Below are 14,969 nucleotides of genomic sequence, written 5' to 3' on the forward strand. Positions count from 1 at the left end.
CATTCCTTTCACAGCATGCAATGCTTACGACGACTAACAATACGCCTTCAAGGGGTTCTTGCAGATATTCCAGAATGCTTATACGGTATTGGTGGAATTTCCCGTCTTAGGCTCCGAACTAGATGCGGGGCCCACGGGCGCCTGGAGCAATTCCGGAAACGCGGCAGCGGCTGGACCCACATCACCCCGGTGTCTGGACTCCTGGAGTCTGGGGCCGCCGGCCGCGTAGTGTGTGGGGAAATCTTGGGGATGGGTGGCTTTGAGATATATGTTTCTGCTTCATAGCGAAATCAGGCTAAAATTACTGCTGGTTTTATAGTCCCCTTTGTGCGTCGTAATTCGAGTTAACGTAGTTCGGCTTCATTTCAATGATCAACTGGTTGATGTCCAGCTCACTTAGACGCTGAGGAATACTCCCACCGCTTACATGTGAGGGACCAAGCATCAGGATCAGCATTAGCGAGGCGGGGTATCAATTAAGCTTATAACACACTAACATGAGCATGGAACTATTTCAAGTGCTATTTAGTTATGTAAATCAGCTCGAAATCATATATCTTAGCCCCTAGGAAACACTAATTCGTTATTGGTATCGTTTTCCTCGCTACAAGCGTGCTGGCCCAGCGCCAAGTCCCTAGATACCCTGACTATCAACCCGGTCCTTTCTAGCCCTACAGGCCCTTCCCGACCTTGCCACCTCGCGAGAATACTTGCTTTGTCAAGCCAAGCAGCACTGGAGGTCGAGACGACTCTGGCAAGATTCTCGCCGCGTTCGAGGAGTGCAACGATGGCGGCACTGTCGTTTTTGACAAGGAATACAACGCATGCTCACCTCTGGATCGTCGCTTCCTCAAGCACGGCGATGTTGCCCTGACAGGCACTGTCGAGTTCTGCGACGATATTGAGTATTGGTTACCCAAGACATTTGAGTTTCCCTTTCAGGATGGCTCATCCCGGTGGTTTTGGGGCGGCGAAGACATTAACCTGTACGGTAACGGTTCTGGGACCATTGACGGCAATGGTCAGGCATTGTACGATGCCCAGAATGTTATACTTTCCTATGTAGCCCTTCTGGGTCTAGTTCGTCCTCAGTGCAAAAAAAACAGCACCAGGAAGCGCCCTTTATTGTTTGTCACTGGTGATTGGGATGGGTCCATCACGGGACTCAAAATGCGCCAGTCTTCTAACGTAGGTAGGTCTCCTTACCTCTTGACTCTATATGGTACGCATAAAGCTGCAATGGCACTACCTCATCGCCAATAGATTCAGACATGCTTATCACCGACTTCGATATTTACTCCCGGTCAAATCCGAAGAACTTTGCCAAGAACCTCGACGGCTGAAAGACCTAACGATCGGATAACATTGTCCTCCGGAACTCACGCATTGAGCATGATGACGACTGCGTATCAAGATTGACCAGTGCTATGGTGCAATCAACATTTCTGAGTGCGAGGAAACCCTTCCGAGATGGTCACGACGGAAGTGTTATTCACAAACTTCTGGGGCATGGTATCTGCCAAGTTCGACCCAACGGTAGGCTCACAGATTTGCAGTTCGGAGAATGTGAGTTATGCCACCAAGCAGAGGGTTTGATCCTAACTGCAATTCAGTTGCGATGATATACGCGAGGAGCATTAATATCACCACTCCGGGCGGTAAGATTCCCGAATGGCATTGCAGCTTCAAGGACGAGGATCTCTTGGGCCTGGATGGGGCCGGATGCATTGAGGCTTAATAGATTCACTTAGTGATAATAACTCAGATTTACTGTTTGCTCTTTTGCCGTATATCTGTATTAGAGCTTTTATTGTCTTTGAGTATCAACCGCATCCATCCTTCGCCACGTCCAAGTTTAGATCACAGCCAAGCGTTCTCTTCAACAGTCCATTTGACTGCATCTTATTCATCCAATTCGATGCAATCTACGGCTCCTATCGACAGTCCCCGCTGGCACTTCCCATTTGCAGTCACCCACTAGACCAGCTGCTTCAGATGCACTGGACGTCGTACTCACCACTCAGCTTCCCGTCCTGAGCAACGATGGGAACCCGCATCTCGCACGACGAAACCTCATCCGAGAAGCAAGCCACACCGTTGCAAGCCGAGCTCGTTCCCTTTCGGCACTCGCCACGGCTCACCTGCATGAGAGGATACCAAACAATGTAGCCGCTCCTCCCGTCGCAGTTGACAGTGATTGCGGTGGTCAGCGACTCGGTCACAGCTTCGGACTCTGAGTAGCTGAAAGACGCCGAGGCAGAGATGACGTCCTTGATGACTGACGCTTCAACTCCAAACTCGACTGTATAAGTGTCGGTGACGGTCACCGACTTGGTCTTATCACACCGAGCTCCATCAGGGAGGATGTTATCGCAAACACGCTCCTGGAGACCGCGGACATTGTCAATGAAGACCTGCTCAGTGTACTCGTAGCAATCGACAGTTGGGCATGTCTGTCTCTCGTCTAGGCTAGCAACAAGCTCTCGGCGTTCGAGTTTGCTCTCCCTCTCAGGCACTTCACGCTTGGTAGCCTGGGCGCTGTTGTCGGGGGCAAGGGGGTTGTCCTCTGTCTGCACGACGACACAGCCGTCGCCCCAGCGGAAAATGCCACCAGCCGGAAACTCGGCGCATTGGCGTTTGATGTGGGGGTAGTCGGCCGACACATCGCTCTCGAAAGTAGAACCTTCCGGTCCGGCGCAACGGATGTAGCGAAGCTGGCATCCGTCGTTGGTCCAGGTGGTGCCCTCGTTGAATCCGGGGCCGGCGACGGCGTTGTCGAAAGTCTCGGGAATGAGGTCGTCACATGCCGAATAATCGGGACGGACAGTGCCATCGCAGAAAACGTCGCCGCTCAAATCGGGAATGGGAAAGGTTTGAGCGTTGGTCAAGGCCAGGAGCCCAGCGGCAGCGAGAAGGGAGTTGGACAACATGATGAGGACTGGTGTATGAGTGTCTACCTCACAAGACTTGAGGGTGAAGAATTGCTAGCGATGTGAAAGTCGACATTACGGAGGATAAATGGGGGTTACTTATACACGCGATCGGGAGTTCGGATCTCTGATTCTGTGGCCAAGGCCGTGAAGACTTTGACATTCAGAGTCAATTACGTAGTTTCGCTGAACTGGCCATCCCACAATTCCAGGCAGCATCATGACATTGCATCTGCCGGCTCAAGACGTGTCACCATTGTTACCTGTGCTTCATGCGATAGTCGGGCGTCGGCAACATTAACGCCTTGATGCTTATTCTCGCCGAAGCCTATGGTTTGCCACCCATAGGTTTCAGGAACTAGTGCTTACAGCCAAGCAAGAAGGATCTCTACGTAGTATAATCCTTCTCGCAGCTAAGTGGTGCCTACTTCATGCGAAAACTAGGCACACGTCAAGCCAAGGCCCGATTGCCCAATCGGAGACGCAAGTCAGGGCCCGTGAATCCTTCGGTCGGCAATGCTTCACGTGTTCCCCGCAAAAGAGCGTATACCGGCGAACGATAATAAGCTGAACCCTCCGACAGCCTAACGCCATTGATGAAACATGGCTTGCTAACTGCTGCCTGCATCACTCCCATCGCGATGGACGATCCATCTGACATCAAGTGGTGTTCAGTACATGTACAATCCACTCATCTTTGGCCAAGTCTAAAGGAGAGCCACGTCTACTCGCATCCCATTGCAGCATCTTGCCCATAAGGTTCAGAAATATCTTCTTCTCTCGCCCTTCGAGGTTTCCTTCACGATCTGCCAGGGTGACTGGGTCGGGGATTGTCACGCCGCGGGCAAATCCTCCTGTAGAAAATCCTGTGTCAGTGACATCAACGTATAGGAGGACCTAAACTCACCACCCTCAGTGAAGAATTTGTATGTAAGGTTGCCCTTGGTTCAGAGATCGCTTGGCGGTGGTCCAAGCAGCGCAATCATCTCAGAGATATGAGCTCGGCTTCGATAAGCTCGATAAGTGTCATGTTCTGGATCCCAACCCCTGAAAAGATGGCCGCCCTCGTAGATATCCCAGACCTCGAATGTCAGTGGCAAGCTAACACGGGCTCAAAGTATATGTATACTCACCATGCAGCCAGCGTTCCAGATGTCAATCTCATATGACCATGGCGCCTCAAGTATAACTTCTGGCGCGCGGTAGACGTTCGGTTGGACATCTTCCGTATGCTTGATGTTCCCGAGAACGGCGGACCCAAAATCACATAGGACAGGTACGCCTATCCCTTTCGCCGTGTGTAGTTGGCGGGAAGTGTATATTGTCCTGCCCGCAACCTCTTTTCGAGGGCTGGGGCTTATGAGCTCTGCCTGCTCCAAGTCTGAAAAGACCCTTTCGTCCTCCACGCTGAACATGATATTGTCAGCTTTAAGATCTAGTAACCGTAAGCCCATGTTTTGTTCTCTTCTGCTTGCCCAGCGCACCTGTGTGTATGACTTGACACTCTGAGTGCAAAAAGTCCAACGCCAGGAACAGTTGCTTGAGAACAAAAGCGACAATGGGGGGCTGGCAGCCTACCCACTGGGTTGCGCCCCATGAATGCGAGAACACTCTCAAGCAATGGAGTGTGCACGAGACGGCGGTGCTTGCCATCAGGCCCGTCCATGTCGAATGAGCCCAGCAGTGGTCTGATGGCATCGTAACCTGGGTGTCTCTTGGGACCAGCTTCAATACGCTTGTACATGTCAATTTCGTTGTCAATTTGGTCCCCGATGGAGCCAGAATGAACATAAAGCTTTAGCGCGACATGGCGTTGATGGGTCAAGTCGCGTGCCAGCCAGACAGTTGAAAGTGGCTCCGTACCCAAGCTTCCCAACGACTTGGTATCGTTCCTGGAGCACCTCGCCCAAGCGGACTGGGTAGTAACGTGACGCCAGATACTGCGGAAGGGTCTCTTCTTCGATTGGGATATGAGGCGCTAATTTGGGAAAGCCGCTGGCGGGCAAATCGAGTGGCTTCCAGGTCCGACCGAGCGCTCGTCTTGAAATTCGGCGCAAGGAGGAGAGCATGCTCCATTCGACGGCGATTCAACGTGCGCGCGCAAACTAAAGAGGTTTCGCAGCGAAGCTCAACGCTGTTCACATACGGCGGGTGTGCAAGAAAACGCGACGCGTTTGAGGTGTCCGAGGCTGAGAGCGCGACTGCTGTGATGATTCGCGACACGGCTACCCTACGGCTACGCCCGTGCGACCCACGGTCAGGCGGCAGGTAGCGTCAACCAGCATTGAATATCGGAAGAGCACTATGACGATTGCAACGCTAGGTTTTGAGAAACAAAGCTTGGGCACTCAAAGCAATAGATAGCCGGTCTTTGGCTTCTTATCTCGTGTGCCGCGCATTGTGGAAACGCTTGCCGGCCTCTCATTTCCTACACCTTGATAATTCTATCCATGGTATGCAAATACGTAGGTATTTTGCAGCACTCGATAGTATTTGGAGAAGTGTGTAGAGTTATATAGGTAAGTTCGCTCTATCAGACTTTCTATTCCGATAAACAAACTCGAATCAGCCTTTGCCACATTTTCACATATATACTTACGTTGTTTTTTGTTAGTTGTCACTGTCCAGGCTTTTCATGTCAACGCTTTGTTTACTATTAAATTCTCATCAAGTGCGAGCTCCATAGATAGCTCGCTTCTTGAGAACCGCCGAGTTCTCATTTAGTCCTGCCCAGTCGTGCGCATCATAGCAGGCCTGTCGGCTCAGGAGCACTGCCGCTCGCGTTCTCTCTCTCATCTCCGCCTCGAAGTCGCCAATCCCCTTATTCACATCAATCTTTCGATTGTACACTTCTTCCAATGTCTCCCACAGTCTGCAAGCATCTAGCATGCCGTGGTTCGCTGCCTCTCCACGATACATTGTCATTGCGTGCGCAGCATCGCCAATCAGTGTAACTCTGCCACCTCGATTGTCCCAGTCGTAGCAGGGCCAGTCCTGAAGAACAATCTCGAGTACTTGCGACTCCTCGGGTATAGACTGCACGGCCTCGCGCAGCACAGGATGGAATCTCTGCGCACGCCGCTTCATGTCAGCTAACCGCGCCGCATCGCTCAATTTGGTGTCGTCTTCCTCGGGATGTGTCAGCCACGAGAGATTGATTTGCACTTGATACAACTCCTCGGCGGTGCCCTTGGTGCCATTCACGCCTGGAGTGTCCAGCATGCTCACCCAGAGAAAGTCTTTTGTCTCGGGGTGACAGCCTTGGAACAAGAGAGGATCGACGGCTCGAAGCGGCTGCACCTGGCTGCTGGTCATCTTCACAGCCGATCCCACGAACTTGACCGGCAATCTGATGTTTTTGTAGCTGTCTGGTGCGAGAATTTTGCGAGTTTTCGAATTCGTTCCATCCGCTCCCACGACTATGCTTCCTTCGAACTGGCTACCATCCTCAAAGGTTGCCACCACTCCATCTGGTGTCTGCGATATGCTGGACAGCGACTTGTTCCAGTTCACTTTGTGCGATACGCCATCCAGCAGGACGCGTCGTAATTTTTCTCGATTGACCCTCCGTCGCTGGCTCGGCGGGATTCGAAAGCGAGGTTCGAGAGTTTTGAGATTGATAAAGACAAATTTGCCTTGGCCGTCGCGGTCCGCATCAGGATCCACCTGCACGGAATCGATGTCCGTCATCGTCTCCTCGGACAACATCTTCCTGAGATAAGGGAGTGCCCAGTGCAGAGTTATCGCCCAACCTTGGCCCCGTGACGAGACGTGCTCATCGCGCTCAAAGACCTCAAAGGGAATGCCGGACTGAGGTGATTGTCAGCCTAATTGGGTTTCGAAGCGTTGCCAATTATACACCTTAAGGCAGAACTCACCCTTTGCAGGGCCTGAGCCAAAGTCAAGCCGCAAACGCCCGCCCCAATAATAAGCACAGGTTTGTCCATTGTCATTCCGCCTTTTGGTTCGCGAGCTATCGTCCAGGCTGAAGGGATCTTGTGTTCATCACTTGCTGCAGAGCGCTGTATCCTTAATATGACTCGGCTTATCGCAGTATGGACCCCTGGGGCCCGGGGCCCTGATTGCCAGCATTGCCGCGCCGCGCCGAATGCCCTCGACCATTGGCCCAACGACTCCAGACCGTCGGATCGGTACGCACGCTAAGGGAGCTTCACATTTCATTGACCGCTATAGATGCACGTTGCTCGGTCCGCCGCTTGCCTAGCGCATCCGCGGGCGCGGGGAACACGCGATGCGACGGTTGGTTGCTTCATGGATGCGCGACATCCCCGCGACCTGCGCCTTCATCAGCTGACCACCAAGACACCATTATTGCAAAAGACGACGCCACTGCCGCGTTTCTGCACAGAGCTCCGTCATTCGGACTCGCATGATCATCACTTATCCCGTTTTCCATGCCCTCATCGGGTGTCACTCAGTTGATCACCACGACACAACCACTTCTTCGCCCAGCCTTCGTTCAGCGACAAGCATTGAGCCATGTCGGATCAGCAAAAACACGAGGCCCTTCAGCCTATTCACCCGTCCATGGCTGGAAAGCTCGACCCGGTGTTCGAGAAACTGTACAACGACAATGTCGCCAACACGCCGCTGAAACCGATCGACCTGGATGTTCTCAGAACAAAGTACTCAGTCCTTTACTCGTACGGCACTGGGCCCGCACCCGACGTGGGACGCATATATGACTCGGAAATCACCACGCACGAGGGCGTCGCACTGCAATTGCGAGTGTACGAGCCTGAGGGTTCCGGGCCTTGGCCTGCTCATCTGGACTTTCACGGGGGTGGCTGGGGACTGGGGGATCTCGATACCGAAAGTCACATCTGCAAACATATCTGCAAAAAGGCAAATGTGATTGTGGTGGACGTGGCATATCGTTTAGTCCCTGAAAATGCCTTTCCATGCGGCATCACCGACAGCTTTGCTGCACTCAAGTACATCTTCGAAAAAGGCGCCCAAGAATTCAACATCCTGACGGACAAACTATCGGTGGGCGGCGTGTCGGCAGGCGGATTCATCAGTCTCGCATTGGGGCATTTAGCACGCGATGCTGGCATACCTCTTCGCTTGATAGCCGTGGGCACGCCGGTCATTGACGACATCAGCCAGTATCAGACGGCGGCAGATTCTCCCTTTGCGTCGATGCAGCGCAACGAGCATGCGCCGACACTCAATTGGGGTCGTCTAGTGTGGTTCGACAGACTAAAATGGAGCTCGCTCGGCTCAACCCCCGAAGAGATTGCAGAGAAGCGAAAGAAGATACCTGGTCTCTTTGCCAACCTCCTCGTGGCCGACAACTTCGCCGACATGGCTCCGACTGTGATATTCACGGCCGGTGCGGACCCTCTTTGCGACGAAGGGGAGGCCTACGGGAGAAATCTGATCGAGAATGGGGTGCAGGTCACCATGAAGAGGTTCCCTGGTGTGCCTCACCCTTTTATGCATATGGACAAGGACTTGTGGCAGGCCAGTGAATTCATAGACCACACAGCAAGGGCCATCGGCCACGCTCTCCATGATAGCTAAAGTCTATACACAGAGTTCCTTGGGTAGTTGTGTAGATTGTATGGTATCAACCCCACAAGCGCACCAACTGACAATTCCTGTTCATGGTGATACATGATCGTGTCTCTCCGAGTCCGGATACCGTGGCCCAGTCACAAAGTGCGCTTAACCGACGCTACCAAGGCGCGGCTGTGGATCAAGATAACGGGTTTCCACGTTGAAGATAGGTGGCAATCCACTTTCCCCGCATTCTCAGCTGGCATTGATAAGCTTGGGGGGTATCGTACAATGCAGGGACGCGCGTGTCCTGTCCGACTCACCCCTTCCATCCTACATCTATTTCACGCTTAGCCGCACTGACCACGTACAACACGTGCCGCATCATGTCCTCGCCCAGGTGGACGCAGTCAAACGTCTGCATGAGGTGCGCTAAGATCAAACAAGTCTGTGACGGCAAAACACCATGCTCCCGATGTGCGCGACTCAGTGTCCCGTGCGAACCTCGGTCTTCAAAGCACAAAGACCTTTCGGTGACAACAGGTCATGAACAAGATGGCCTCACACCAATTCCAACAAAAGCACGAATTCGACGGGTACAGACAGGGTGCCTCAGGTGCAAGAAGCGAAAGAAGAAGTGTGATGAGCAGAAGCCTCGCTGTGGCGATTGTGTCAGACTGCAGCTCGATTGTGTTTGGCCTTCAGACCGACGGAGGGACGCGAGCGACATCGATCGCGGCGGCAGTTTCCCGTTACTTCAAACAGATTCATCGATCATGGACGGCTTTGAGTACACAGAGACACTCTGCGAAGGGGACTCGACGCTTCTACAGCTTTCAGGGCTCAGTTCTACAAACAACGGCGCGATAGCGAGTGATGGTGGCGTCATACACGACCCGTGGGCTGACGATGCCCTCTTTGACTTTAGTCTGTCACCGATCGACGTTCAGTGGGATCTTACCACGGATTCAACAGCATCCGGTACAACCACGTCCCTTGGGGGCTCGGCAGTCGAGTCTCTGGTGGTCTCTGCGACCTCACCCGACCAGGGATCTCTGAATCTCTATGTTCCAAGCCTCATGCCGAATTTAACGTCTGCTGACGACAAAGCCTTGTTCAATCACTATTCAGCTGTCGTCGCTAATACGCTCTGCCGAACGTCACAGTCGAGCGTGTCCAACCCTTATATCCACCACATCTTACCAATGGCTGTTTCGGATGACACCATTCGTCACTGTGTACTGGCCTTGAGTGGCTCGCATTGGAAGCGAACGCAGCCCCGTCTGAGCGAGCGCGGACTCGTGCACCAGGCCAAGGCGACGCGGGCGTTGGCTGGCATGCTTTCCACCCCCAGTCAGCAGACAACGGACGTTGCTTTGGCGGCGTGTCTCTTGCTGTGTCTGGATGAGATCCTGGACGGCCAGTCGTCCGGATGGAAACACCATTTGGAGGGCGCCAAGCGCCTCATGGCTGCCAGAGCCACGGCCGATGTCACAGACACGGCCTCTGAATACGCCTTCCTCGTTGACCTGGCTCGCTTTCTTGATAGTGCGACCACGACGAGCACATGCGCTCCACCGGTGATGCAAAAAGCCGATACGAATGCTGCATTTCTGAGCAGGCTGAGTTTCCGTCTGAGCAATCACGATACCGCCGTATACGGTGTGCCCAAAGCACTGTTCCATCTGGTTGACAAGATCAACAATCTCGCCCAGAAGCGCAAGACCAGGGTAGACGCGCAGTCGGAGGACAGCTTCCTCCAGGAGACGGCGCTGACGGAGGACCTGTTGGATCACTGGAGCTTTGAGTATGGTGGTCTCTCCCAGGCCGTCGCCAGCCTCACCTCCCTCTCGCGACCAGACCACGACACCCTTCAAGCAACCATTGCCTACGAATGGGCCCTCCGACTCCGGCTTCACCAGATCAGGGATGGCTACAAACTTTCGCACGACTTTGTCCCGCGCTGCGTCGACAAGATACTCGGAGCGGTGCAGGAGATCAGGTATGGTAGCCCGCTGGAGGGTTGCCTGCTTTTCCCCTTGGTCATGGCCGGTGGTGCGTGTGAGGGGCTGGAGCAGAGGATCATCATACAGGATCGTCTCATGGTCATGGAGAGAACGTATGGGTTCGGGTATGTGTACTGCGCGAGGGATCTTGTGGAGAAGGTTTGGGAGCAAAGGGATGCTTTGGAGGGGACAGGGGCGATTGTCAATTGGGCGAGAATGAGGTTCGAAGAGATGAGCGGCCTCGTGATTTTCTGACCGACAAAGTAAATCAGTATGAATATTCACATTCCTATTGATAAAATCACAAGCCTGCGACCAAGGCAGCCACATGTTGGTGCATATCATACCCGCAAACCTCCTCTATTGTCAGTTTCCCAGGCTTGTCCGCTTTGCTTGACCATCCGATACGCTCATTCAGATCAAGGCGTGCTCTTCGACTGGCTTCCTGCAGCTTCGTGGCCCGGGACTTGCGCTCCATCTCGTAGAGCTTGAGTTGCTCCCCAATACTCAGATGGCTGTATTGATCCGAGAAGATGATACCAAGAGCTCCCGCGTCTTCGATCGCCATGCAAGCTCCCTGGCTTTGATCGGGCAGCATGGGATGAGCGGCATCGCCAAGGAGCGCACACCGACCGCGAACCCAGTATTCATACGGTTCATGGTTGTACAAGCGCCACATCTTGATGTCCTCGGCATTCAGGAACAGTGTCTTGAGCTTCTCGTCAAGATCGGGAAACGTAGCCACCAGATTCTCCCCTGTGGTTGAAATATCCCAGCCGTCTTCTCTGAGGTCATTTTTGCTGGCAGGGTAGAAGCAGTAGCAGGACACGACATTGTTGTCGCTGCATGAGGAGAGGACAATTTTGTCAATGCCGTCGCCGCCCCAGAATTCAATCGCATAGTTGCTGAGGTACTCGTCGAGACCAAGCTCGCGCAGCTTGTCGGCGGAAATGATGCAGCGGTAGCAGCAAGAGGTGCTGGGCTGGATCCGGGGCAAGACTCCAATGCGTTCACGCATGGCACTGCGGATGCCATCGGCGCAAATGATAATGTCGTGAACTGCTTCGTTGCCGTTCTCAAACTTGATGCGCCCAAGCTCAGGATCCACGTCCACCGCCTTGTGCCACGTCTTTAGCTCAGCCGGCACACCCTCGCCCAGCTGGGAGGTGGCAGCGTGCTTCAGATGCTGATGCAGGTCTATGCGATGAAAGTTATTGTAGTCAGTGCCGAATCGTTCGCGATAGTCTCCCAGCGGATACGTGCCCTGGATCTCACCCGTCTTCCAATCATGGCGAATTAGTTTCCGAAGGACGACTGGCTTGGCGGCTGCGATGTCGATGTTCCATTCTTCCAAGAAGCGCGACCCGTTGGATGCCACGGACAGAGAGGCGCCCACCTCGCCGCCAAAGTCATATCGCTCGTATAGGACGACTTGATGGCCTGCGCGACGAAGGGAGATGGCCGCAGATAGGCCACCTAGGCCGGAGCCGATGACCGCTACGGACAATTTGGTGTCGGGCTGGGTTTTGCTCGGCATGATGGTGTCTGGCGGTGGCGAGAGTGTGAATCTGAGTACAAGATGCGTCTCCGATTGAACTCGAACAGTCAGTTGGTCTTGTTTATCCTCGCCTCCTTGTGCAGCGCATCGAGAACATTGGCAGGTAAAATAATCAATACTCTGTTGGACAAGTCCGCGAGTGCGCTGCACGGCAGGTCAGCCCGCACGAAGCGCGGATCATCGTCAACAGACAATTGCTGGACGCGCAAAGGGTCACATCACTGCTCGCTCACTAACGCGCTTGAGAGCAGCGAGTGGATGGCCTCGATTGCGCGCAGCTTCACCGAAGCGACGGGGATCTGTCGCGTGACCGTGAACCCGCCTAATGAATACTTGCTTTATGCAATGTCGCCGTCTGGGGGGCGCAAACTCCCGGGAAACGAGGCGACGAGTGCCGTTATCTGTGGCTTAATAATGACCGCAACCAGTTTAGCTTGGACATGGGCATCCTCATTTCCGACGGCGTCGCAAGGGGCGCGGATGATGGCTGAAGCCTCGGTGGCGCGCTCCTGTCAGCGCGACAACCATGAACTATCGATGCTATCGCAGACCTTCTCTCTGAGTATCCGGTTCCAGTATTCGTCTGTAAGCTGCGGCTCGTCGCATCGAACGACGCCGTAGCTCTGCCATGCGCCTATCTCACGACTACGATTGAATTGCCAAGCTGTGCTGACACGCGACGGCTCCCTTGAGGTCTCGAGATTGGAGGCTGGAATCCTGGATCCTTATCGGTGACCCTGCTTCAACGTCACACAGCAGAGCATTGCACGCCACATACGAGGAGATATAAGCAAAACCATGTCCTAGTCTTTTTCCCTACGCGAGATCCAACAAACGACTTGACCAGCGACAAGAGAACGTGTGTAAGCATCCCACACGCGCGACCTACCTCCTCTACCGTCATCGACAGGGCGCTGATGCTCCAGTCTCACGCAGATCTCACTTCCGCCAATGTCTTCACCAACTACGGATCAGAAGATGACCCTCAAGGAGTCTACATCAGCCCCGGGCGTTGAGGATGGCTCCTCAGAATTGTGTCTCAAGAGCGTCGTCCGCAAAGTGGACTACCATATTGTCCCTCTCATGCTCCTGTGCTACTTTCTGCAATTCCTGGACAAGGTACTCGTCAATTACGCCAACATCATGGGCTTCTCCGAGTCGCTTGGCTTCCAGGGAAACGACTTTTCGTGGATGGCCACGGCCTTTTTCATCGGCTACGCAATCGCCGAGTTCCCTCAAGGATACCTCATCCAGAGACTCCCCGTGAGCAAGGTTCTCGGCGTCAACGTCATCCTGTGGGGAGTCACCATCTGCTGCACGGCTGCTGTGCAGGACTTTCCGGGCGCCACTGCTGTTCGAACTCTACTCGGCATGTTCGAGGCCGTCATCACCCCTGCTCTCATCATGATCACGTCGCAGTGGTACACGCGCCAACAGGCAACCCCGCGGACTGGTCTCTGGTACTGCGGCCTCGGCCTGGGGCAAACGATGGGAGGACTCATCTCCTGTGCCGCCCAATCGGGAAAATCGACGTCCGGCTTCGAATCATGGCGCATCATGTTTCTCGCGGTGGGTGCCTTCAACCTCCTCGTCGGCATGACTGTCACCTTCTGGATGCCCTCCTCGCTTTTCACCGCCAAGTGGCTCACGGAAGAGGAGAAGGCCAGCTTGCAGGAGAGCCTGTTGCGTGATCAGGGTGGCAACGGCAGAAAGACATTCCACATGGCCGGTATGTGGGAAGCCATCTCAGACCTTCAGGTGTGGCTTCTATTTGTGAACACCGTCCTCATCGTCATCCCCTCGGGCATCATCACCACGTTCTCGGCAACGCTGATTCGCAACTTTGGATATACCACGAAGCAGTCCGCCCTGCTGAACATGCCATCTGGTGCGGTGTCGGTGTTTGCCACAATCATGGGTACTTTTGCAATCCTGTATAGGTTCCCGCGGTGGCTGGCCATTTGCTGCCTCATGGTGCCGACACTGATCGGCGCCGCACTCATGTCCTTTTTCAACGGTAGCCAGGCACGCTCCCTCGCAGGCATTTATCTCATCAACTTTGATGTCGCGCCTCTCGCCCTCGTCTACGCGCTGGCGGGTGCCAATGTGCAAGGGTACACCAAGAGGGTCACGACCAATGCTATTGTGGCCATTGGCTTCTCGATAGCCAACATTATTGCTCCGCAAACGTTTCGCGCTGCGGACGCTCCGGACTACATACCCGCCAAGATCGTCGTCTTTGGCGTCTGCGGTGGTGCGGTCATTGTTACTATACTGCTGAGGATCTTGTACGGGTACCGCAACAAGAGTAAGGTCGCTCTGCTGTCGATGGAGCCCACGGCTTCTGGCTCTCTGGGAGAACACGCGTCTCTGGACGGGCCAGATGTCACCGACAAGACGAATCCTTATTTCGTGTACGTGTACTGATTTTTCCCGTGCGATGCACGTAATTCTAGGCGTCTGGTTTCTGCCCTGTTTAGTCGAATGCACAGTCTATTTCGAGTATGCCATGTGCTATGCTATTTGACTACCCTGCGGCGACTTTGTGTTCAATGTCCTGAGGTGTTGAAATGTTCCCAGCCTTGACTTGTTTGACTGAAAGAGACTCGCGAAGTCCATGCCTTTGACGATACTTTACTTCTTCGACTTGGTTGTCCCCGTCGAGTCTTTGCGAGCAGCAGTTCGATCACGGGGAGTACAGAGCTGGTGATTTAGACACCAGGATAATGTGACGGACGCTTGGAAATACGATTGGGCAAAAGGAACCAATCGAGAATTTTGGAATTAATAAGCCGCACATATGGTACCATTGAGAATGAGCCGTCTTGCATTGACCCCTTTCATATCTTCCGAGACCTAGGTAACGCCATCGTGAGGCACACATCAAAGATCTACAGCGCTAGCGTCAACTCTCGGCCCCCCTGGCAGAGCGCTGCAGAATCCGAGATTGCC

General features: G+C 53.8%; 8 protein-coding genes across 8 annotated transcripts; 4 read left to right on the forward strand and 4 right to left on the reverse strand.

Annotated features, from left to right (window-relative positions):
* Nucleotides 1-497: 497 nt before the first annotated feature.
* Nucleotides 498-1,343, forward strand: F5Z01DRAFT_640909 (pectin lyase fold/virulence factor; the record flags this gene model as incomplete). The annotated part of the gene is made up of 4 exons (XM_046262546.1): nt 498-533; nt 563-630; nt 678-1,192; nt 1,264-1,343. The coding sequence occupies 4 exons, from the start codon at nt 498-500 to the stop codon at nt 1,341-1,343; spliced, it is 699 nt and encodes a 232-aa protein (XP_046113674.1).
* Nucleotides 1,344-1,812: 469 nt separating this feature from the next.
* On the reverse strand, nt 1,813-2,984 carry F5Z01DRAFT_668282 (uncharacterized protein). The gene has a single exon (XM_046264337.1). The coding sequence runs from the start codon at nt 2,928-2,930 to the stop codon at nt 1,992-1,994; it is 939 nt and encodes a 312-aa protein (XP_046113675.1). The 5' UTR covers nt 2,931-2,984; the 3' UTR covers nt 1,813-1,991.
* An 893-nt stretch (nt 2,985-3,877) lies between these two features.
* Nucleotides 3,878-4,999, reverse strand: F5Z01DRAFT_684427 (kinase-like domain-containing protein; the record flags this gene model as incomplete). Its single annotated transcript, XM_046265926.1, has 5 exons — nt 3,878-4,012; nt 4,064-4,365; nt 4,415-4,496; nt 4,540-4,785; nt 4,811-4,999. 5 exons carry the CDS (start codon nt 4,997-4,999, stop codon nt 3,878-3,880), a joined length of 954 nt encoding a protein of 317 aa, XP_046113676.1.
* A 598-nt stretch (nt 5,000-5,597) lies between these two features.
* F5Z01DRAFT_640912 (uncharacterized protein) lies at nt 5,598-6,877 on the reverse strand (the record flags this gene model as incomplete). Its single annotated transcript, XM_046262548.1, has 2 exons — nt 5,598-6,740; nt 6,809-6,877. The coding sequence occupies 2 exons, from the start codon at nt 6,875-6,877 to the stop codon at nt 5,598-5,600; spliced, it is 1,212 nt and encodes a 403-aa protein (XP_046113677.1).
* A 157-nt stretch (nt 6,878-7,034) lies between these two features.
* Nucleotides 7,035-8,551, forward strand: F5Z01DRAFT_466864 (Alpha/Beta hydrolase protein). Its single transcript, XM_046259963.1, has one exon. The coding sequence runs from the start codon at nt 7,431-7,433 to the stop codon at nt 8,475-8,477; it is 1,047 nt and encodes a 348-aa protein (XP_046113678.1). The 5' UTR covers nt 7,035-7,430; the 3' UTR covers nt 8,478-8,551.
* Nucleotide 8,552: 1 nt separating this feature from the next.
* On the forward strand, nt 8,553-10,737 carry F5Z01DRAFT_466865 (fungal transcriptional regulatory protein). The gene has a single exon (XM_046259964.1). The coding sequence runs from the start codon at nt 8,840-8,842 to the stop codon at nt 10,712-10,714; it is 1,875 nt and encodes a 624-aa protein (XP_046113679.1). The 5' UTR covers nt 8,553-8,839; the 3' UTR covers nt 10,715-10,737.
* F5Z01DRAFT_466858 (uncharacterized protein) lies at nt 10,720-12,482 on the reverse strand. Its single transcript, XM_046259962.1, has one exon. The coding sequence runs from the start codon at nt 11,994-11,996 to the stop codon at nt 10,761-10,763; it is 1,236 nt and encodes a 411-aa protein (XP_046113680.1). The 5' UTR covers nt 11,997-12,482; the 3' UTR covers nt 10,720-10,760.
* A 486-nt stretch (nt 12,483-12,968) lies between these two features.
* On the forward strand, nt 12,969-14,444 carry F5Z01DRAFT_684432 (major facilitator superfamily domain-containing protein; the record flags this gene model as incomplete). Its single annotated transcript, XM_046265927.1, has 1 exon — nt 12,969-14,444. One exon carries the CDS (start codon nt 12,969-12,971, stop codon nt 14,442-14,444), a length of 1,476 nt encoding a protein of 491 aa, XP_046113681.1.
* Nucleotides 14,445-14,969: the final 525 nt, after the last annotated feature.

This window comes from Emericellopsis atlantica (assembly GCF_019669845.1).
Source record: "Emericellopsis atlantica unplaced genomic scaffold F5Z01scaffold_51, whole genome shotgun sequence".
In the NCBI taxonomy this organism is placed as follows: domain Eukaryota; kingdom Fungi; phylum Ascomycota; class Sordariomycetes; order Hypocreales; family Bionectriaceae; genus Emericellopsis; species Emericellopsis atlantica.

Bases quoted from the DNA above. Each gene is read 5' to 3' on its own strand.
- F5Z01DRAFT_668282 (XM_046264337.1), bottom strand. From the start codon at position 2,930: ATGTTGTCCAACTCCCTTCTCGCTGCCGCTGGGCTCCTGGCCTTGACC.
- F5Z01DRAFT_466864 (XM_046259963.1), top strand. From the start codon at position 7,431: ATGTCGGATCAGCAAAAACACGAGGCCCTTCAGCCTATTCACCCGTCC.
- F5Z01DRAFT_466865 (XM_046259964.1), top strand. From the start codon at position 8,840: ATGTCCTCGCCCAGGTGGACGCAGTCAAACGTCTGCATGAGGTGCGCT.
- F5Z01DRAFT_466858 (XM_046259962.1), bottom strand. From the start codon at position 11,996: ATGCCGAGCAAAACCCAGCCCGACACCAAATTGTCCGTAGCGGTCATC.